This window comes from Oreochromis aureus, linkage group 11, assembly GCF_013358895.1.
Source record: "Oreochromis aureus strain Israel breed Guangdong linkage group 11, ZZ_aureus, whole genome shotgun sequence".
In the NCBI taxonomy this organism is placed as follows: domain Eukaryota; kingdom Metazoa; phylum Chordata; class Actinopteri; order Cichliformes; family Cichlidae; genus Oreochromis; species Oreochromis aureus.
The window spans coordinates 23041767-23064047 of record NC_052952.1 but is presented as its reverse complement, the minus strand read 5'-3'; the positions used below and the strand labels follow the sequence as shown (position 1 = coordinate 23064047).

The following is a 22281-nucleotide window of genomic DNA, read 5'->3' as shown; positions in this document are numbered from 1 at the left end:
ATTTGGGGACATTTTTGTTAAATGCCTTGAATTAAAGCTGAACCACTTTCAGCACATAAACATGGTGGGTGATAAATATGAAATGATTGTGTCTGCTCAGAAGAAAGAAAAAATTAAGAACACACACACACACACACACACACACACAATCTTGGAGAATTTCCCACAGTTGTGCAAGGTGAAACAGCCGGCAGTGGACAGATGCAATATCACTGGTTACACATTTGTGCAAAAAGGAGGTGTATTGTTTCAGAAGAACAGGTTGCAACTGATGATATTTCACAAGAAAACACAAGAATGCATACTGAGAGACGCCCTTAAACTAATGAAGTTGATCTTCTCAACATTTCCGATTTTTTCCCCCAAAAATCTGACTTTGAGAAAAGCTCAAATCTGATCACTGGGATCAGATTTGTTTGAGGTTTTTAGTAAATGTACCTACAGTATGAAGTTATCATGTTCAAGAAATTTTCAGAAAAGCTGACCTCTTACCTTGATCATGAGGTTTAGGTGACTGAGATTCAAATTCTTCCAGTACTTTTAGTAAATGCACTTATGATATGAATTAGAAAATCCTATCTGACATCTTTCTCAATTTACTGTATTCACAAGATTTTCAGAAAAAACCCCTGACCTTGACCTTGAGGTCAAGGTCACCAGGATTCAAACCACTCCGAGATTTGGTGTCAGTTTGAAAATCATATGTCACCTCATTCTCAAGTTATTGAAGTCACAAACTTTGGTTGTCCAGTCTGTCTGTCAGCCCGCCCGCCCACCTGGCAGGGTAACAACAATGCCCCATCAGCCTTTAACGGCTGAGTGGTAAAAATTGTTTTTTATTTCTGATTTTGACTATAAAGTTAAAATAACTACTGCCAATTAGTGCACGACCTGCTGCACCCTCTACAAAATACCTTGTGTAATGAGTTTGAGACATTGTGCTTCAGAATCATTTTTAGTACCAAGGGATTTATTTTTCTCTTTCTGTACATAAACTGCTGTGTGATAAATATGAGGCCTGTGAAGAGTCTATTAAGAAAGAAACAGAAAACAAAAAACACTCAATCCCAGAAGAGTTTGCCACAATGGTGCAACGTGAAACTGCCGTCAGTGAATGGATGCAATGTTGATGGTTATGTAACTGTGTAGTAAAAATGGAGGTGTGTTGTATAAGAAAATCAGGTTGCAGCTAATGGTATGTTACAAGAATGCACAGAGAAACACATACCGAGAAACCCCCGAGGACTGAGACAGTTCACCCTTTTCTCAACACTTTATTCTCAAAATGAATAAAACTCTTCAATGTTTTTTTCTTAACATGGCCCTGATAATCTAAAACCAAAATATCACCTTTTTCATAAGAGATTTCCATCTGTGTGTGATTTCAGTAGCTTGAAATATACCTTACATTACAAACCTTGTCAATGAACTTTGAAGGGCAAGAAAAAAACCATTAATAACTCATTAATAACGATGAATCTAACATGTTCAACTAATCATCAAAGTGATCTGAGGTCATGTCACCCAGCTCTACCAAATGCACAGATTCACTCACTTCGTGACAAACCACTGATATAATCTATGTAACTTTTAAAGAAAAGTCAGAGCATTATGTCATGTAGATGGGCTTGTATGGTTTTCAGTGGCACTGAAACATATTAATAAGACAAAAGCTGCTGGATGACAATCTTATTGGACATTGGACGCTGAGCTGCTGTGCAGGAGAAAAAGAATAAGACCACAGAGAAGATCCATGGAATCCAATGAAAAAGAATTTGTGTGTGTAGGTTCTCAGTCATCCAGGTCGTGGTAATCTAAGGAGCTTGGAAAGAAAATCAAGTGGACTTCTTTAAGTGTCTAGAAGATGTTTCACCTAGCAGAGGAGAAGCTTCTTCAATTTTAAAACCAAATGCTGAAGATTTCCAGGTATTTAAACTCAAGTTCCCAAAGAGTTTGTTCTGTTCATCTGGACATAGCGTTTTCAGCGAGGTTGACTAACAATGACCTCTCGGCCCAATATTAGTCATGCTAGTTTCAGTCGTTATGCAAATGTTATGTTATGAAAACGCTACATCCAGGTGAACAGAATCAGCTCTTTGGGATTTCCTTACCTGGATGATTCAGCATGCATCAAGACCTAGAGGGAGTTGTCCCTTCAGACGGTTGTTGACCAATTATTGAACATGTGCCTCATCACATGTGCCAAGGTGTGAAAAAGGGTGTGGGTCATTCTAATAGTGAGACCTTGCCTCAGTCTATCATGTGACCTTTTGAGATCAATTGACGCAAGTTGTGAGTGGGTGTTAAGGAAGGGATCTGAAAACTGGAGTATAAGTGGTAGACAGCTGGTGTCGTAAGCCACCCCCTCTGTTCAAGGGTCACTGGTCATTCACAGTGGACATAGTGGCCTCTTTCACTCTTTTAAACCCTCCGTCTTCACTGTCCAAAATGTGAACATTCACAGATGTACATCTGTCCTGTCGAGGTGGCTCTCCTACCATGAAATTTTGCTGTTAGAAATTTTTCTGTAATTTATTTACAGTGTAGAAAAACTAACATTTACTATTTAAATTGCACTTATTTTTATATGAAATGGGATTAAACGTGTAGTTAAAAATCCTTAAACTGACAGAAAGGGGCGGTTTGCTGGTTTGACCCACTTGAAATCAAAGCAGGCTGTATGTGGCTTATGATGTAAAATGAATTTGGCATCCCTGATTTAAGCTATTTCTTTATTCAGTCAGCTCTTGCTATGGTTAGTGAAACTGAACAAAGAAAAAAAATGTGATTAATCAGAGGGCAATTACTTTTTCACACAGGGCCAGCTAGGTTCGGATAGTTTTTTCTCTTAATAAATTAAATCATCATTTAAAAACTCACTCGGGTTATATTTGTTTAATATTAAAATGCTGGTGATAATCTGTGTGAAAATTATTACCAAGAGGAAAATACTCTTAAACCCTGTACCTCTATCTGAAGAGGTGGAGGTACACTCTCACTATAGATCACAGTGTCGTCTGCAAACACCATAGTCCACAGAGACTCCTACCTGACCTCATGTGTCAACCGACCCATTACCAGTGCGAACAAGAAGGGGCTCAGAGCAAGGTCAGTGATGTAAGCCCACCCTCACCTTGAAGTCATCTGTCACTCTTGCCTCACCGATTTCTCACTTTCCTCATACAAGCCCTTCACCTCTCCTGACTTCCTCAAAGAGTGCCACACTTCCTCTCTTGGTACCCGTTTGTATGCTTTCTCACAATGAAACTCTTTCTACATTTATCAAAAATAAAAGTGAAAATAAATGGAAAATGCTCTCTCATTTGTTATAAAAGACCATTTACCACACGACACATGAGCACATCATAACACAACTCATCTCTTCCTCTAAATGAGGTACAACTACATTTATGGGCATGCCAGGATGAACCAATGGCACTGAGAAAGAGGAGGGGTTAAATCTCTCACATTAATAAATATCCCGAGCTGCTCTCTTACCCTAGAAGAGAAGGACCCCGGTTGGCTTTGTAGTGTTTTAATCCTCAGAAAACAATCCACAAAGCTCCTCAAACATGACCAGAAAGTTCTTTGTTTGTGGAAACTGGAAGATGAACGGCAGCAAGAAAAGCATCGGGGAGCTCATCCAGACCCTGAACACTGCCAAGCTGGACCCCAATGTCGGTATGTGTGTTCTGATATTATTTCTCCATTTGAAGGTTCCCCGTTTTAGACACTTGTTGCACTATTTTCAGTTAATTTAAGCTTTTCTCCTTGTATTCATGTCACAACTCCATGGTCAAAATTGCTCTTTCATTCAAGGAAAAAAAAAAAAATCACAGACACTATTAATGCCAGGAGCATCTGCAAAAGTTCAGGAGTAGTTTGAGGTCATTTTAAACCTCATTAACTTCTATAGAAAAAAATGTTAGGGAAGATGAGGAAAGCTCGGGAGAATTTTTCATTAGTCCAGCTGGCAGGTGTGTGTGTGCAGTGGCACACAGTCCACAGGCTGCTGAGGAAGCGCAAAATACACTCAAGTCAGGCTGGTTGTTAAGGTGCAGCTTTTTCATCAGCATACCACAAGTTTTTAAACAACATTGAATTTAAAAATGCATTATGGAAAAAACTCATATTTTTGTTTTAAAGTAAAAAGTAGGAAGACGTATTGGGGTCATTTGTTAAAGAGAAACAATGTTGTTCATTTTAAGATTAAGCCTTAGTCCATGGGTGTTTCTCACTATGCATTCTTGCGAAATATCATTAGCTGCAACTTGAATTAATGGCACAACACACCTCACGGTATTCCACAAACATGTAACGGTCAATATTTCATCAATCCATTGTCAGCTGGTTTACTTTGCACAATTGTGGCCAGCTCTTCCCAGTTAGTTTCTTAGGAAGTTTTCAGTCTGTACATATACTTTTCTGCAGCATCTTGTAGGAACAACTTCCTTTAAGAAAAGCCGCTGAGAGGCTAAGTTGGACTTTTACTGTGACTCATTCAACAAAGTCCGTTCTTTCTTAGATGGATGATGAAATTAATCAAACAAACAGGAAATAAACCAAATATTTCATTCCAATCAGTCAGTGATGCATGAGTGATGAGAGTCGGATCAACAGAAAATATCTGAGGACTACTCATCCTCTCTCCTTCCACGCCACCTGAGGCGTGACCAGGTAATTAAGGTGAAACCACACCCATTGTAACAGTTACTGTTTGTTGAAGTTCTCCATAGTGACAAATGTGAGTCAAAACAATAACCAAAAATACATATTTTAGCCCCTACATACCTATAACACGCTGTGTTTATGTGCTAAAAAAAAAAAAAATCCTATTTATTAAAACCAGTTCTGTGCTATGATGTCACTAAGTCATGGACACAAGACATTTTGTGTAGACTGAATTTAAAAGCTTTGCTTCAAACAAAATAGTATTTGTGTAAAAGCAGAAAAGGAAAAACACTCATTTTTAATATTGCCATGTGATCAAGGTCAACCATAGTGTCAGAAATAATGGCTATTATGCCAGTCTTACAGTAAGAAGTAATTACTTGACATCTTTATGACTTAAAAACAGGTTACACTGCCAAAATAAAACTTAACCTGTGTATATAGGTCAACACAAATGGGTCTATAGGTCAAAATGCTTAAGATAACAATTCCCACTCTACTTATAAAAGCACTCTCATCATATGTCATTCCAATGTCTATAAGCCATAAAAAAACAACAATACACCCCAAGGCAAATGCACAGGCTTCAGTCCCTCTTCACTGTGTACAAGCCTATACTAATGGAGGGAAACTGATAAGAAGAGAAGTCGAGGTCTGGTATGGAGAAGGCACTTCCATGTTACAGGGATGCATGGTATATACTGACTGGTCAGTATTTAAAGACTCAGCATTGGACTTAAATGATTTAACTGAAGCAATATACCCATGTTAAAAAATACTCCAATAAAAGTTGAAGTACAGAAGTAACTTTTTTAGTCAAGCAAAAGTGAAAAAGTACAGGCTCTGAAATGTACTCAAAGTAACAAAGTAAAAAGTAACTGCTTGAAGGACAATTCTACTAACCATTTGTTTACACAGGCAATGGAACCTTGTGCTGTATTAATATAGTAATAATAAAATATTAGTACATGAGAATACAAATATTTGATTCAAAATTTTAATTCTAATGAATGTACTCAGTTTGCTTGAGTAGATTTTCTTAGTATACATGCAGTGATCAGCTGTGAAATACAGCAGCTGGACGTTTAGCCTGCAACACTGTGGGACAAACTGCACACAAACAGTTATTGCAGACCAACGTCAAGAGTGACGTAGTTTAGTTTCGTTTTTCTTCGGCTGGCTTTTCTTAATCAGATGTCAAGAGATGCAGCTTTATGTTGAGCCATCACAACCACATTACTAATGACCACAGTTTCTCTGAAGAACCAAAAGGAAGTGTCAAACTCCAGCTAGTTCACGGATGTTAAGGAAGATGGTTGTAAATATTGTAATATTTCGTTTTAATATTTACTGTGTTTGAGCCCTGATAAATAAATGGAATACATATCTGTAACCCAAGTATTGTGTTTTCTCTCTCTCTCTTTAAATAGAGGTGGTGTGTGCTGCTCCAGCCATCTATCTGGAACTGACCAGGTCCGAACTGGATCCCAAGTTCAGCGTGGCTGCTCAGAACTGCTACATAGTTCCCAGTGGTGGCTTCACTGGAGAGATCAGGTACACAGTGCACTTTATTCTGCTTAAGATAGAATAAACTCAGTTATTTGGTATCATGGTGCTAGCTTTGGGTGCTAAAAGTCTGTATCCAAATTCTGGATCTTAGGAAAAGCAGAGCATCACAGCATGATGTTTCCTTTTATAAATTTTAGCTCCATTTACACAAATATAATAATGGTAAATAGACTGGTTCTTATATAGTGCTCTTCTACTCTACCTGAGCACTAAAAGCACTTTATTCACCCACTCATACAGCACTTTTTCTATGTAAGTGCTTTCTATTTATCATTCACACACATTCTGATTCACCAGAGAGAAACTTGGGGTTAATATCAGGAGTATTAGCAGATTGAAACACCAACCTTTCAATTAGTAGATGACCTGCTCTATCTGCAGCCAACCAAGGTATGGGTTAGGACTTAACTACCTTGTTACTCACAAATCAACACTGTATGCATTTATACATGACCACGATGATGACGGCTAACATGTTCAAACTGAGGCTTCAAAGTGGGACTTCATCATGTTTCGGTCAATCTCTTATCCTTGAAACTCAACCATGTTAAAATCACTATCCTCACACAGTTAGGACAAAACCATCCATCACAGTCGAATACAACTAATGACTCTGGGTGATAATACTGTTTATCAATGAAAAAAAGAAGATAATCAGTTTGTCTTCATGGGAATGCTTCTGGTCTTCCAGCCCTGCGATGATCAAGGACTGTGGTATGGACTGGGTGATCCTGGGACACTCTACAAGGCGCCACATCTTTGGAGAGAGTAATGAGGTAACTACAGATAATTTTATCCTGTTCATTTAGTTTTTCAACTGCAAATGTAAAGAATTGAATTCCTCAAAACAAGTAAAACACACAAAACATGTTTCATTGCCTCCTGTGCTGTTAGTTCATTGGTCAGAAGATAGCGCACGCTCAGGAGAACGATCTCGGTGTGATCGTCTGCATCGGAGAGACGCGGGAAGAGAAGGAGAAAGGCATCACAGATCAGGTCATCTTTGCTCAGATGAAAGCCATCGCAGGTATGCAGCTCCTCACACTGTCACTGGGGTTTCATATGCACATGAGAGCTGGAATGTTGCATTGTTAAAGGTGTTAAAGTTTTATCAGTTCGGTTCACTTCAGTAAAATTGCCACTGTAATGTCAAGACCCTACAATAATATAAAGATCGCATGTCTCTTTAACAGACAACGTAAAGGACTGGAACAAAGTCGTGCTGGCCTATGAGGCTGGGTGGGCCATTGGCACTGGGAACGCTGCCTCTCCACAACATGTAAATATTACAAATCACTGAATATTTAACGTATTGTGTTTACCGTTTCTAACATAATGTCTCCTGTGTGATATATCAGGTGCAGCAGATTCATGCCAAAGTGAGGGAGTGGCTGAAGAACAACGTGTCTGAGGCCGTAGCCAACTCTGTGAGGATCATCTACGGAGGTCAGTGCTGTGCTGGGTAGCTGTTTGCCTTTGAGTCCCACTTTGATCTCTTCTCACACATCGCTTCTTCTTCTCAGGTTCTGTGAGAGGTGATACCTGCAGAGAACTTGCCGCCCAGAAGGACATTGATGGTTTCATTGTGGGCAAAGGCTCCCTGAAGCCAGAGTTCGTCGACATCGTCAACGCCAAGGCATAAAATGCGGACAACTGCAATGTGAGCGGATTAGAGTCCAACTCCTTTCAGACGGTCCAGTTCTGCATCTCTCTCAGCACTTAGTCCTCTTTCCCTTTTTCATTCAGAGTATTTGTGTGATGATGACATTCCCTCCTTTTCCTTTATTATTTTAATTTATTTTTTATTTGATTATATATTTTGTCACAAAGACATGGGATGGGGTGGAAAGCTGTAAGGAAACATAATAAATATAAATGATTTAAAGACTATTTCAGTGTCTTGTCTCATTTTTATAACCTTTCATAACAGTACTCATTTTAGTCTCAGACTGGTTCAGACTAGTTGCTTCCAGTCCTTGTACCTGACCATTTTCAGAGGAATGCTTGTTTATTTTTGAAGCCTCTTTAAAACTGGCCTATAAAACTATTCATATATAACAACAGCAGCTAAGTCAAGGAAGGAACCAGTGTTACTGCTAATTCTATCAGCAGTCACATTGTCAATAAACACTGGTGACCCAGTTCCACTGGCAGCCATACTTTCCATAACATTGGCTCCAGCTTCATTAACATTGAGCTATTTCTCTCCTCCTCTTTACTTTTCTTTCCCCATCCTTCTGGTACTAGTATATGTGATGGCCCACTGCACCCTGCCTTCCTTTCGGCTCATGTGTGTCTTGTTTGCAGGCATTGGAGAGGCGGAGTTCCCGTTTACAATCAGTGACACCTGCAACACCTGGGCCAGTGTGCTAGGACTCTATATAAAAAGCCTTTAGGGCATAGTTTTGGGTGGCTCTGAGACACCAGGTTGGACTTTGGCTGCATTAGTTTGGTTTTTGCTTTTGACACTACATGCATCATCTTCCACTCATCCATTCCTTCACACACTACTGGTGGTACTGATTACACATACCACTGTTTGTTTTTGACAATAGGGTTTCTTTTCTGTTTTATTTGTTTAAAAGAATAAAGCAGCTTGGAATACATCCCTAACCATGTCTGGGGGTTTTTTTTTGTCATGACCATACGGCCCGGTTCGTGACAAGTGGGGGTTCGTCCGGGATTTGAACCCAGGACCTCTCGCGGACATTTTTTTTTTTTTTTTTGCATCTTTCCAAACAACCTTCCTTTTTTTCTCCTTTTTTTTCTTAGTAAAGGCTCTTTTTCATTGTTCTCTAAAGGAGAAAATGTTCAAGTTCATTGACATCATCAACGCCAAGGCAAAGGCCAACGTGAGCGGATTAGAGTCCAAGTATTCAGATGGTCCAGTTCTTCATCCCCCGCTCTCAGCACTTAGTCCTCTTTCCCTTTTTCATTCAAAATATTTGTGTGATGATGTCATTCCCTTCTTTTCCTTTATTATCGTAATTTATTTTTTTTTACTTGGTTATATTTTGTCCCAAAGAAAAGGGACATTTAAAGGGAAAATTTAAAATGGTCCTTGGACCTGATCATTTTCAGAGGAATTGCTTTTGTTAATTTATGTTGTAATTTATGTTGCATGTAGCACCTTGGCCCTGGAGGAACGTTGTTTCGCTTCACTGTGTACAAACTGTATATGGTTGAAGTGACAATAAAGCCAACTTGACTTGACTTGACTTGTTTTTGAAGCCTCTTTGACACTGGCCTACAATATTAAACAGTGACATTAAACAGATCACGTAGTTTTACGAGAGCAGTCAGATAAGAGTTAGGCTCACATTATAGATTTTATTCCAGCAGGGCTACCGAAGAATGCGCATGTTCACTTCAAGTTTTCAATAAAGTGTGTTATTTTATCAATATTTTTACTGGACAACACTGTTCAAGCATAGTCTGGACTTAATAAGTGTAACCCAAATTGAAATTAAAGTGTAAGAGTAACTAGTTGTGGGATTCAGTAAAACATACCTCAATTGAGTTTCCTTTGAACACATGAGAAAGGGCTTCTCTTTATGAGAAACCTGCTAGATAAATATCAAAGAGCAAAGATTCCTGTCAGTGAGCTGAAATCTATTGGTACTAGGACGCCAGGAACAGACACTGTTGTTATGGTGGTATAAAGCGTCAGTGACTTTCACCAATCACGAAATCGTCTCGAAGTGGGTGGGACTTGTGTCACTATGGCCAATCAAAAGGCGGGTGGTTACGACTCACAGGCAGGGATCACTCGTACACAAAAGGGGTTTTAAACAGTGACATTAAACAGTCTTAAAAATCACGTAGTTTTACGAGAGCAGTCAGATAAGAGTTCAAGAGATAAGAGGCTCACATTATAGATTCTATTCCACCAGGGCCACCGAAGAACGCATATGTTTACTTTTTCTTACACGTTTTCAATAAAGTGTATTATTTTATTAATATTTTTTGTTGGACAACACTGTTTGAGCCCCGCCTGTATTTTATAAGTATAACACAAATTGAAATAAAGTGCAAGAGTAAAGTAGGCCCGGGACGCAATAAGAAACCTGCAGAATTTTCAGTCTTCGGATATAAGACGGAACGCAAACTCCTTTTATATTTCTTTTAAACACATGACTGAGGGCTTCTCTTTATGAGAAACCTACTAGACAAATATCTAAGAGCAAAGATTCCTGTCACCAAATTGAGGCCTATCGGTACTAGAACGCCAGGCACAGACACTGTTGTTACGGTGTGATTCTGTAGGTGCAAAATACGATGTCTGAAATAATGGAAACATTTAAAAATATTAATTCATAATATATTTAAATACATGTACAGTCAATATATCAACTGAAACCCTTTGAAAGTTATACTTTAGAAGTATAATAAATGCATTCTTAGCGCAGTGCATGCCGGATATGCAAATACTTTAAAACTGGCCCGAGTGTTCACCAATCACAAGATTTTTTGTACAACCCGTCAATGAGTGGGTGGGCGGGATCGGTGTCGTCACAGCCAATCAAATGGTTGACCGTCATGGCTGAGTAAGAGAAGCGAGTCATACTTCCATAATTATGATTGAAAAAATAAGGTACCGTAAGTCTGATCATTTAGAGGATTCAGATCAAATAAAGGCTAATACTATACATATCAAAACTGAAATTTGATCGAAACAAGACTACTTAAATGTAATAACTGCCTCTTCTTTCGGATGCTCCCTTTAGATGTCGCTACAGCGTACCATCTGCATTCATCTCACCGTATTTCGACCACCCTACTCTATCACACGAACCTTGTGCATGTCCTCATTCACTACATCCATGAACTTCCTCTGTTATTAACGAGTCTCTTAAACGAGTAGATAAACAGAAAATCCCTACATGTTTTTTTTTGTTTGCAACTGTTTATTTATATTTTTTGTTAGCTGTAGTTGTTTTACATAGAGGTAAGATGCATCGTTCCCCGACAATCCTGCAAGGCCCTAAATATATATACTTAAGAAAAGCTAATCTTTAAAACTATTTAAGGAATAAAAACGAACACACTCTGGAGACTAACTCAAAAAAACCCCGAAAAAATAAATAATAATAATAAAAAAATGTCTTTAATTAGAAGGAGTGAAAATTACAAGACTGTCGATTGCTACACTTCATATCTGTTGCCCTCACTAACGGGTTCATCCAGGGAAAAGCTAGTTTTCCCGCACGGCATTTGAACGCAGCATGACATTCTCCTCTTCCTCTTCCTCAAAATGAGGCAGAAACACGTTTTACGGGCGTACCAGCGTGAACCAATGGCGCTGAGGGAGAGGAGGGGTTAAACCTTCACGCTAATAAATACCCTGAGCTGCTCATTTACGTCCGCTCTCTTGCCCCAGACTAGAAGGACCCCAGTGGACTTTCAGTACCGTTTCACTCTTTGGCTAACATCCCTCCAAAATCGCAAACATGACCAGAAAATTCTTCGTTGGTGGAAACTGGAAGATGAACGGCGACAAGAAAAGCCTGGGGGAGCTTATCCAGACCATGAACGGAGCCAAGGTGGACCCCAATGTCGGTATGTGGCTTCTTCTGACACCATCACCCCTCTTGAATGGGGTTCAGTATTTTTGGCCACTTGTCTCCATATTTTCAGTTATTTTAAGTCTATCTCTGCGTATTCGTGTCACAGCTGAATGATCCTCCGCGGTCAAAATGTCCGTTTCATTCAAAATATAAAAAAAAAATCAATGACAGTGTTGGCGCCAGGAGCTTCTGTCTGCTTCAGGCCGTGTTTAATAAAGTCGGGATTAGCGTGAGGTCGTTTTAAACCGAGCTAAATCGTGACCAGCGGCTGGCAGACGTGCCGGAGCTCAGACGAGGGAAGCTTGGATGGCTTTTTCCATTCATGTCGTGGTGGGTGTGCGTTTGCAGCGGCACGTAGACCAGCAGAGCAGATCTGCCTCTGCTGTGGATGTGCGGGGTGCATTCAAGTCAGCCTGGTCGTTAATGGGGTTGCTCTTTCGTCAGCATATATTGAGCCGAGTTATTCAGCAGCTTAAGCTTTAAACAGCGCAGAAGTCAAAAATAAGTAAAAAACGGATGCACTCATTTTATTTCAGCTCTTCACACGTGTGAGTGTGTAGTCAGTTTTTTCCCAACTTGCTCTGAATGCAGCAGAAGACATTGCCCTGTTGCTGTCTGCTTCCTGCAGATGAGCCAGACAGAGGCAGCAGCTGCTGTTTCATTAAAAAAAAAAACTGCGCTCTGCTTTTATTTCCCTTTTTTAAGTGCATGACACTCTGAAGACAGCCGGGGAGCTGTTGAATGTGTCCAGGCCTGTTTCCGCTGTCACAGGCCCGTTTAGCTCCTCCTGTGTGTTTGTTATGCAACTGCAATGTTGTGTGCACCACTCACAGGCCTGAGTGTTCAGGACTGAAGTCTGCTCAGACTATCCTTGGACCTTGCTCCCTTTAATGAATCCACCCCATTTTTAGAGCTGAATTGAAAATGAAGACGAGCTTTTTTTTCCCCCGTGCTTTCGCCTCTAAAGTCAGAGTTCACCTGTTTCATCCTCAGGCCGACCTGTTGGATATTTAAACTCTGGATCTTCTGTTTGACCCTTTGAACTCTGCTGCATGGGTTGTCTCTGACCTCCACTGAATGCAGCCGTGGCAGGCGACCTTTTGGAGGCTGAACTCAGACCTTTACTGCCGGGAGACCTGACTGACCTTTGCCAAACTAATAATAACGGGCAGTGTTTAATATAGACTCCATAACCCCAAAGATATAGTTACAATGTGAATGTCAGTGTCTTAACTTTACTGTACTCTTCTTGACCGCTGCAGACTGTACCTCATATTGGACCAGTGCTTCCTGTGGTTTTTATTTTTATGCTGCAAGAATTACTCAATTTGTAACAGTTAAACTTCAGAATTAATCACTTTATGTTTGAGAGTGAGGACAGTTTCCAGTCATTCGCTTTGAATTTTGCTCACTGGACCATTAAGCTCTCAGATTATTGATTTTTAAAGATGGATTCAGTTCAGCCTTTTAGTTCCAGTAGTGCCGTGTGGAAAAATGTGTTCTTGTGTTTGGCATGGCTCAGATTAGCTGAACTGTAGATACGCATATATAAAAACATGTCAAACTAATCATTGAGGATGCTTTGATAGTCTAATTACTACTGTTGCTTTCTCCGGGCCTTTTCCTAATCACAAAAGGCACATTATTAGCTGCTGCCTCTCTGAGGTACCCCAAGGAGTTTTCAAACTCTGCTTGATGGATGTCAGGTGGTCATAAATATTCTAATATTTGGTTTTAAGAGTAACTGGATTAACTAACTGTAATCTAAGCTTTTTGCTTTTTCCTCCTTTAACAGAGGTGGTGTGCGGCGCTCCATCGATCTACCTGGACTTTGTCAGGTCCAAGCTGGACCCCAAGTTCGGTGTGGCCGCTCAGAACTGCTACAAAGTTCCCAAGGGTGCCTTCACTGGGGAGATCAGGTATTTAATTCAGGTTATTCTTCCTAATTCCTGATTTCATACTCTCAAAATGCAGAGGTATGAATCTTACAAGGAGTTCTCGTGTCCCTACCTTAAAATTTCAAGCACTTTAAGCCAACTGTTGCTGTATAAATAAATGTAAAAATAAATTAATCCAGGGGTGATCTTAGGGGAAACCCAGAGTGTTGCCAAAGTGACCCCCCCCCCCTTTTCACTCTTAACTGGGTTGGTTCATTTAACAGTAGAACAGGTGTCAAGGTGAAGACAATCAAATCAATCTAGAATAATCTTCTTAGAGTTACCTCCTACAATTTAAAATCAAAGTCTCTTATCCACACTTCCTGCAGGGTTGCTTTCATTAAATCTAATATTTGTCTATTCATCAAAAATAACTTTACATCTTGCAGCTATCAGTTGTTTTATATTTAACAAGTATATGGGGGCTTCTCTTTATGAGAAACCTACTAGAGAAATATGTAAGAGCAAAGAGTCCTGCCTGATGACACAAACCTCTCAGTACTAGGACACCGGGCACAGACACTGTTGTAACAGTGTGCTCCTCTACTTCCAAACATGATGTCAGAAATGACCAAAACATATAAAAATTGTTTATGTATGTATGAGTATATACATATATGTGTGTATATACTTATACAGTCAAAATGCCAACTAAAAGCACTTGATGATTATACTTTGGTGTAATAAGTGCAGTTTTAGTTCACTGAGTGTCAGATATGCAAATATTTTACAACTGGCCTGAATATCCACCAATCACAATGTTTCTTTACAAGGAGTGGGTGGGGCCTAGGCTGTTAAAGCCAATCAAGACAGATCAGTTTTTCGAATGGGCAGCAGAGGGCGACTCTTCCTGAAGTCTGAGGAAGTGATGCTTCTTCTTGCTTCCTTTGGGGCCTCAAACATTTTCCTAATGAATTATTGATCTTGTTCACTAATTTTAAGACTATCTCACTTTTGTAAATTATAGCCACATTGACATGGAAATGGATGATGAAACAGAGTGCGGTTTAGGATGGGCCTACTTTGAAATTGACAAATGACTACAATAGGAGCATGCAGTGTCTCCCTGATTTCAGAACCACAAAGTCCATGATGGCTACGGCCAAAAATGCTAAAGTTGAGTCTTTTCAAACTGTGTCACGCTCAGGCAGGGAGGGAGAAAACATCCATTACAATGGAATTCGTGGAATTCTGATTTATGTTCACTGTGTGATAATCTCATCTTCCAGCCCTGCGATGATCAAGGACTGCGGTGTGAACTGGGTGATCTTGGGACACTCCGAGAGGCGCCACGTCTTTGGAGAGAGTGATGAGGTAACATGGATAGGTGTTTTTTTTTTTAAAATGACAGTGGTTTAGATTTTTAAAAAATGTTAAATATTCATCATCGTCTCCTATGTTGTTAGCTGATTGGTCAGAAGACTGCTCACGCTCTGGAGAACGGCCTTGGCGTGATCGCATGCATCGGCGAGAAGCTGGATGAGAGGGAGGGAGGCATCACTGAGAAGGTCGTCTTTGCTCAGACCAAGGTCATCGCAGGTACGCAGCTCACAGGTTTTATGCCAGCATGAGTTGAAATGTTGTAACAGACATTCTTGTACATGCTTGTGCAAGCCAGAGTGTGGTGGAAATCCGAACTCTTGTGAAATATAAAGTCTTATCACGCGTCCCTTTCACAGACAATGTAAAGGACTGGAGCAAGGTCGTGCTGGCCTACGAGCCTGTGTGGGCCATTGGCACTGGGAAAACCGCTTCCCCACAGCAGGTAAATATTAGAAATCAATGAATATTTAACTTATTGTGCTTGCAGCCTGCAACACAATGTCACCTGTGTAATATCTCAGGCTCAGGAAGTTCATGATAAACTGAGGGAGTGGCTGAAGACCAACGTCTCTGAGGCCGTAGCCAACTCTGTGAGGATCATCTACGGAGGTCAGTGCTGTGCTGGGTAGCTGTTTGCCTTTGAGTCCCACATCGATCTCTTCTCAAGCATCGCTTCTTCTCCTCAGGTTCTGTCACTGGTGGTACCTGCAAAGAACTTGCCTCCCAGAAGGATGTTGATGGTTTCCTCGTAGGCGGAGCCTCCCTGAAGCCAGAGTTCATCGACATCATCAACGCCAAGGCATAAAATGCGGGCAGTTACAATGCGACTGGATTAGAGTCCAACTCCATTCAGACGGTCCAGTTCTTCATCCCTCGCTCTCAGCACTTAGTCCTTTTCCCCTTTTTCATTCAAAGCATTTGTGTGATGATGTCATTCCCTCATTTTCCTTTTTTTGGGGGCGGGGGGTTGTATTTTGTCACAAAGAAAAGGGACAGGCTGACACACTGTGCTGCACTGATAACAGTCAAGTCCACTGAGAACAGTCTGTGCAAACTAGAAGCAACACCAAGTGCTCAAGCTGTAAAGACTGACGATTACACCTTGAGGTGGACGGGCAGTCCACACTTTAAGTAAAAGTTCATGAACTTTTTTTCTGTGTAAAACTGTGTGACAGCTCATGTCGATCAAATCTGTCTTTTTACTGGCGTCTCTTTTGTGTAATTATGATTGTTTTTGTTTTTTTTCTGTGGCTTTTACATCCCTCTAGTTGTGCATGATCCATTCTCTCATTGGTTGTCCGGCCAACAGTAAAGTGTCAATTATATGTTCATCACATTGTGTGTCACAGCTGATGGGAATAAGGGTAGGGAAGCTGTAAGGAAACATAATAAACGGTTTAGAGACTCTTCCAGTGCCTCGTGTCTTTCATCACATCCACTTGAGGCTGCTGTGTGTCCATATACACAGTAGTAATCCCAGTGGTATTCTCAAAATGGAGAGGGAGTATCATGTTACAGGAGTGAAGTCCTGTTAGCACAATGCCATGCAGAGAAGAAGTGCAGTGCTATTTTTAATCCCAGCGCTGAGCTAAAACAGACATGGCAGTGAAAGGTTTATGAATCGGGGAAATTGAAGCCAGTTACAAGTTTGTGTAGAGAAATTATTGTTTTTAGACTGTTTACAATTAATAAAAGCAAAAGCACATGCACCACTTCAGTCATGACAACTTGTTTACTGTAAGAAGGCTTCAATAAAACCACTAATCACTCTCAGGAGGCCTTCATGAGGTCATTTTTGGTCCCAGTTTTTATGCTACTCTAAAATACTCAACACTTGCTCTGCGCAAGACTCGATACATATGTGGCCAGGGCAGATCTCCCCTGAGACATCCGAGTGAAGTCATGTTGTAAATGGTCAGTTAGGTCTATAAATTTCTGATCTCTCTCTCTCTATGTATATGTATATATATATTCTATAATCTCTTTATATTTATATATATATGTGTATATATATATATATATGTGTGTGTGTATATATATATATATATGTGTGTGTATATATATATGTGTGTGTATATATATATATATATTAGTACTTCTGTCTCTGTACACCACCCTTTTATATCAATCAACATGTGATTACTTTCAACACAATCATAGGTCCCTCATCCTATTCAGTAAGAACAAGATCTGGACTATCAAAACCTATCAAAACATGGAGGGTTTCACCCCAAGTCCAGCATTCTGAGGCTGTATGCTAAGCAGAAGGAAGGAGGCTGGGGGAGTGTCAGTACCACAGTCTAGGATGAGACAAAATACATCAGGAAGATGGCCCCAACTGACCGCGTGCTCAGTGAATGCCTCAGGCAGCAGAAACCCAAAAAAGAGGAGCAAGAGGAGGAACCATCGTGGAAGGATAAGCTCCTGCACAGTATGTACCACCAGCAGTTAGAAGAAGTGGCTGACATCCAGGTCCTACCAGTGGTTGGACAAAGTAGATGTGTGATTATCAACAATCAAGAGTTGCCCTCATGAATGGAAATGCAGAGGGTTTACAAGAAGGTGAAAAACACTTGTTACACTCAAGAACAAGAAGGTCAGATTGGACTTTAAAAGAGCCTGCACAAGCCTGAAAATGCATAGATGAAACCAGCTTTTGGCAGAATGATGTGAAGAAAAAAGTACGGATAAAGCAAAGCAATAGGTCATCAAGCAAAGCAATAGGTCATCAAGCATACCGAAAGGAAATGCGGCATGCATGGCTGCCAGTGGAACCAGGCCACTGATTTTTATTGATGATGTCATAGGGCGAGAGGGAGGGTACATCCTGGACAGGTCACTGGTCTGTTGCAGGGCTAACATACAGACTATTCACACCTATGGGCAATTTAGAGTATCCAGTTAACCTAACCCCACTAACTGCATGTCTTTGGACTGTGGGAGGAAGCTGGAGTACCCGGAGAGAACCCACACAGACACGGGGAGAACACACAGAAAGACCCTGGCCTGATGGTGCAATTGAAGTCAGGACATTCTTGCTGTGAGGCAACAGTGCTAACCACCGTGCCACCGTGCTGCCCTTATTATAACTATATTTCCCACAATTTCTCCTTTAATCCTGGAACTCCTTTCCCTCCTGCCCCCTCTCTTTGTTGTGGTTGCTGTTTTGTTGACATATATGTACCCAAGCTCTTTACACTTCTTCCCTCACAAGCTTTTCCCAGAGTTAGGGCAATGAGTTCAGGGATTTGTTGACATATGGGTCCTTATATGGAGGCAATGATTGTTATTTCTTAACTGAAAACTTCGAAAAGTGAGTTGAAAAGGTTGCTGGAATGAACAGGAGAAATCAACAGTACTGAACAGGCTCACAGCTGATATCCTGCTGTGAGCAATATCGGGGCCAGGCCTGCACAGGAAGGGCTTTGAAGCTGGGATGATGAAGTGAATGTGTGTGTGCGAGAGTGTGTGTGTGTGTTTTGTCAGCAGACAAGAATAAACAGCCAAGAAAAAAAAACATACAGGATAATATACAATATTTTAAATAGAACTTGCCTGAATAAATGAAGTAGGCTAAAAATACATAAATCTAAAAAGCTACACATCATACCCTGATATAACAGCTGAGAAACAAACTCACTGATATCTGTCAGTCTGTAAAGGGTTATAAAAACCTTTTATAAGACTTATCTTCAAATTAAGAAAACCTGGAACAGCAGTGAAGCTTCCCAGGAGTGATCAATCTGTCAAAATTACTCCAGGAGGAGTAATTCCAGGAGGTCACAAAAGAACCCAGAACACCTAAAGAACTGCAGGCCTCACTTGCCTCAGTCAGAGGATCAGAGTTCATGATTTAACAACAAGAAAGAGACTGGGCAAAAATGGCGCCCATGGGAGAGCGCTGACCAAAAAGATCACAAAGACTCACATTTGCCAAAAAAACATCCTGATGATCTCCAAGACTTTTGTGAAACTATTATGTGGACTGATGAGACAAAAGCTGAGATTTGTAAAAGGTTTGAGTCCTGTTACATCTGGCATAAAACTAACACAGCATTTCATAAAAAGAACATCACACCGATACTCAAACATGATGGTTTTAGTGGGGCTGCTTTGCTGCTTCGGGACCTGGATGACTTGTTGTAATTGAGGGAACCATAATTTCTGCTCTCTACCAGAAAATCGATGAGGAGAATATCAGGCTTTCTTTTCTGTACTGAAGTTCAAGCACACTGGTGTTCTGAAGAAGGACATATTAAACATTTAAGTGTCACAAATATTCAAAAAAGAGGAAAATTCTTTTTAACAGCACTGTTTACAATATTTAAATAGAACAGAAATCATAGTAAATGATATTTTTTATTTTATCATCAAGGCGTAACGTTAATTCTTGTCCTCCACGCCTGCAGGTGGCGCTGTTCTCTCATGTTGCACATTTCTCACCTCACTAGTTTCATGTCCGTGTTTACAATCCAAGCGTGACGTTCACGGACCCGCACAAATACGTGTTCAGGAGCCACCGAGAGCTGGCAGCCTGCCGTCTGAATGTCCAGAATGCATTCACTGAAAGCTTTTCTGAGCGAGAGGCTGATGGTGGCCGCGGAGGAGATATTTGGAGCGGTTGAAAAGACAATAGCCGAATACAAAGAGGAGCTCTGTCGTTCAAAAGATCTGGAAATCAGCCGTCTCAGATTGGAGCTGAAGCTTCTCAAGTCAGGTAGGTTTGAATTAAATCCGCTTTATAGCCAAACCCGTGCAGCTTTTCCTTATGATTTCTGTATTTTGAGTTAAAAATGAATAACTCCGGTGTCTTTTGTCCTTTACTCAGAGCCTCCATCAGACAAATGTCTTGCAGCCCAGCTGCTGCAGCAAACCTATCACCACCACCGTCCTTCTCCTCCTCCTCCTCCTCTTCAGTCAGACCCTGCAGTGGATGCTTCTGAGCCTGAGGCCGAGCCTGAGCAGTGCGAGGAGGAGGAGGAGGATGGAGGCAGCAGCATGGGGCAGATGGATGAGGAGCATCCAGAGACCTCAGAGGTAAAAAAGGAGGAGCAGCAAAAGAGCCACAGGGACTTCTGGATGGGTCACGATGCTGACCAGCTCGAAGCCCTCGAGTCCGACATCAAAGACTTCATCTCCTCTCCTTCCAGTCTGAAAGCCAGTCTGCAGGACCAAGCCTTACATTTCCACCATTACCACCATCACCACCACCTCCACGGCAACGAGGAGGGCAAAGACAAACCCTACAGCTGCTCCGTCTGTGAAAAACGCTTCAGTAACTGCTCCCACCTGGCAGCTCACATCAGGACTCACACGGGAGAGAGGCCGTACAGGTGTGAAATATGCAGCAAGACCTTCATCACGACTAGCGCTCTGAACAGACATCAGACGATCCACACCGAGGGGAAACACTTTGTGTGTAACTGCTGTGGCAAATCCTTCAAATGGATGGAGTCTCTCGGCAGACACGTTAGAAGTGTGCACAAGAGGGAGAATGTGGTTCAGGATCCATGAATGTGTAAAATTATAATCACGTAGTATTTACCTTTAAAGAAAAACACACGATGAGCTCGAACAGGGAATGTAAAGTGTGAAATGTTAGTTGTGGATTATGTTGGCAAATGTGCATGGATCTCATTAAGCCTGTGTGCATAAACTGTAGCAGCAGTAGATGATGTGAAAATAAACTTTTATAAACTGCTTATAACCTTAGATTGATCCTTTCAGAATAAAATATTGATTAAAAACCTGTTTTGTTTTTATGTCTTCTGTTCTCTGCTTTCCATGGTCAGTTTGCATGAAGGTCTGGCTCAAAACAGGACTTTGGGGGACAATTAGTCCTTTACTAAAATAATTTTTACTTTAAAATGCTTAAAATATTTTCACCACAGTTCTTCTGAAACTCCTAAAGGGGAAATGCCAAAAACCTGTTTTCTATATGGGAAAAATCCTGACATATTCTCCCTTTTAACTGAATGGGTGCTTAATGGGATATGTGTCTTTTTGCTGCAGGAATAGAAGAAGAAGAAGAAGAAGAAGGAAGGGGAAAAAAAAAAGTTACACTGCACTCCACTAGGTGGAGCTTTTCCTTCATAGTTTCCCATCAATCTAAGTATTTGGCAGGGTTCATATCGTCTCCTGTCCAATATACTCCGTGTGGATTTATTTTCTGTGAGCTGGTGCACTCACATATTAAAATATGAAGGTAGTCTAGTCACCACATAATATAGGCCTCTGCAGCATAAATGCATGCGTAAGAAGCAGTGGTGAGAGAACTCTTCTGATTTTTAAACTACGAATACCCAAAGTATTTGTTGTAAAGAATGAGCCATAATTATACAATATTGAATTCATGTATTCACTGAGCTATTTTAGGGACCGAGAGGGATTATCTATGAGCCCATTATGGTTTAAACACGGATGTTTATGGTTTCTTTAATGTTTCTCTTTGTGTTTATCATCAATAACAGATATTTTATGTGATTTAATGTATTTCATTTATATGTTTGAATCATTTTGATGCAAAAACAAGTTAACCCCACTCATCTCCATCATCACTTTGGGATTCAACGTTTCCACAGCAGTAAATCTTGCTACTCCAGACGTGTTAGCCATCGTTCACTGTAACATCAACATAGTTGTAGTTTCTCTGAATATTGCACAGTGCAACTTGGGGTGAATTTGAAGTGTCTAGTCCTGGGACGACTATGGCATTGTCTTAACACACAACTGAATACTCCAGACTAGCAAACTGGTCTAAAACTGCTTTTGATTAGCAGCACCTGGCTTTTGCATACCCCTTTAATTCCTATGAAAACATTAATAGCACACTTTACTCTTCACTTGACTGCATATATGAAACTATCTGCTAAAAAGAATCAGATTAAATTCTACTGAAAGCGGTATTAAGGTCGCATTATTTATTCTTCATGGATGCGTGATTTATGCCTCACAAATAACTGAATTAGGCCTTTTTCCTGTCATACATGTGATGCTAGTTAAGCTGAAGACAGTCCCAGTAAGTCATGACAGTACTGTGACTTGTACATTTACACCCGCCTTCTGTCTGGAGGACAACTTTGTGTCATTTGTACTTCGTGTACTTGGCTCCTGGTGAGAGACTAAAATGAGAAGTGGTATGAACTAATTAAAACTTGGCTGCTGGGAGGTGGGTTGGTAGCACACTGTCCTGGCTGATGGTGTGTGTAATAATC

At 40.6% G+C, this 22281-nt stretch overlaps 3 protein-coding genes and 3 non-coding genes across 6 annotated transcripts; 3 read left to right on the top strand and 3 right to left on the bottom strand.

Annotated features, from left to right (window-relative positions):
- Nucleotides 1-3490: 3490 nt before the first annotated feature.
- LOC116323807 (triosephosphate isomerase B-like) lies at nucleotides 3491-8130 on the top strand. Its single transcript, XM_031744266.2, has 7 exons — nucleotides 3491-3681; nucleotides 6102-6225; nucleotides 6932-7016; nucleotides 7135-7267; nucleotides 7434-7519; nucleotides 7599-7686; nucleotides 7764-8130. Exons 1-7 carry the CDS (start codon nucleotides 3573-3575, stop codon nucleotides 7880-7882), a joined length of 744 nt encoding a protein of 247 aa, XP_031600126.1. The 5' UTR covers nucleotides 3491-3572; the 3' UTR covers nucleotides 7883-8130.
- Nucleotides 8131-9780: 1650 nt separating this feature from the next.
- On the bottom strand, nucleotides 9781-9836 carry LOC116323889. Its single transcript, XR_004199731.1, has one exon. It is a non-coding gene; the product is annotated as a U7 small nuclear RNA (small nuclear RNA).
- A 543-nt stretch (nucleotides 9837-10379) lies between these two features.
- Nucleotides 10380-10435, bottom strand: LOC116323890. Its single transcript, XR_004199732.1, has one exon. It is a non-coding gene; the product is annotated as a U7 small nuclear RNA (small nuclear RNA).
- Nucleotides 10436-11595: 1160 nt separating this feature from the next.
- LOC116323808 (triosephosphate isomerase B) lies at nucleotides 11596-16476 on the top strand. The gene is made up of 7 exons (XM_031744267.2): nucleotides 11596-11799; nucleotides 13603-13726; nucleotides 14974-15058; nucleotides 15151-15283; nucleotides 15424-15509; nucleotides 15589-15676; nucleotides 15754-16476. The coding sequence occupies exons 1-7, from the start codon at nucleotides 11691-11693 to the stop codon at nucleotides 15870-15872; spliced, it is 744 nt and encodes a 247-aa protein (XP_031600127.1). The 5' UTR covers nucleotides 11596-11690; the 3' UTR covers nucleotides 15873-16476.
- Nucleotides 14165-14220, bottom strand: LOC116323891. The gene has a single exon (XR_004199733.1). It is a non-coding gene; the product is annotated as a U7 small nuclear RNA (small nuclear RNA).
- A 3057-nt stretch (nucleotides 16477-19533) lies between the features above and the next one.
- LOC116323799 (zinc finger protein 92-like) lies at nucleotides 19534-20808 on the top strand. Its single transcript, XM_031744256.2, has 2 exons — nucleotides 19534-19784; nucleotides 19896-20808. The coding sequence occupies exons 1-2, from the start codon at nucleotides 19613-19615 to the stop codon at nucleotides 20579-20581; spliced, it is 858 nt and encodes a 285-aa protein (XP_031600116.1). The 5' UTR covers nucleotides 19534-19612; the 3' UTR covers nucleotides 20582-20808.
- Nucleotides 20809-22281: the final 1473 nt, after the last annotated feature.

What these genes read in the sequence shown, in the direction of transcription:
- LOC116323808 (XM_031744267.2), top strand. Translation starts at nt 11,691, where the DNA reads ATGACCAGAAAATTCTTCGTTGGTGGAAACTGGAAGATGAACGGCGAC. An exon ending in GCCTTCACTGGGGAGATCAG is followed by an intron (nt 13,727 to 14,973) that starts GTATTTAATTCA and finishes CTCATCTTCCAG; the next exon opens with CCCTGCGATGATCAAGGACT. An exon ending in TGTGAGGATCATCTACGGAG is followed by an intron (nt 15,677 to 15,753) that starts GTCAGTGCTGTG and finishes TCTTCTCCTCAG; the next exon opens with GTTCTGTCACTGGTGGTACC.
- LOC116323807 (XM_031744266.2), top strand. Translation starts at nt 3,573, where the DNA reads ATGACCAGAAAGTTCTTTGTTTGTGGAAACTGGAAGATGAACGGCAGC. An exon ending in GGCTTCACTGGAGAGATCAG is followed by an intron (nt 6,226 to 6,931) that starts GTACACAGTGCA and finishes CTGGTCTTCCAG; the next exon opens with CCCTGCGATGATCAAGGACT. An exon ending in TGTGAGGATCATCTACGGAG is followed by an intron (nt 7,687 to 7,763) that starts GTCAGTGCTGTG and finishes TCTTCTTCTCAG; the next exon opens with GTTCTGTGAGAGGTGATACC.
- LOC116323799 (XM_031744256.2), top strand. Translation starts at nt 19,613, where the DNA reads ATGTCCAGAATGCATTCACTGAAAGCTTTTCTGAGCGAGAGGCTGATG. An exon ending in GCTGAAGCTTCTCAAGTCAG is followed by an intron (nt 19,785 to 19,895) that starts GTAGGTTTGAAT and finishes TCCTTTACTCAG; the next exon opens with AGCCTCCATCAGACAAATGT.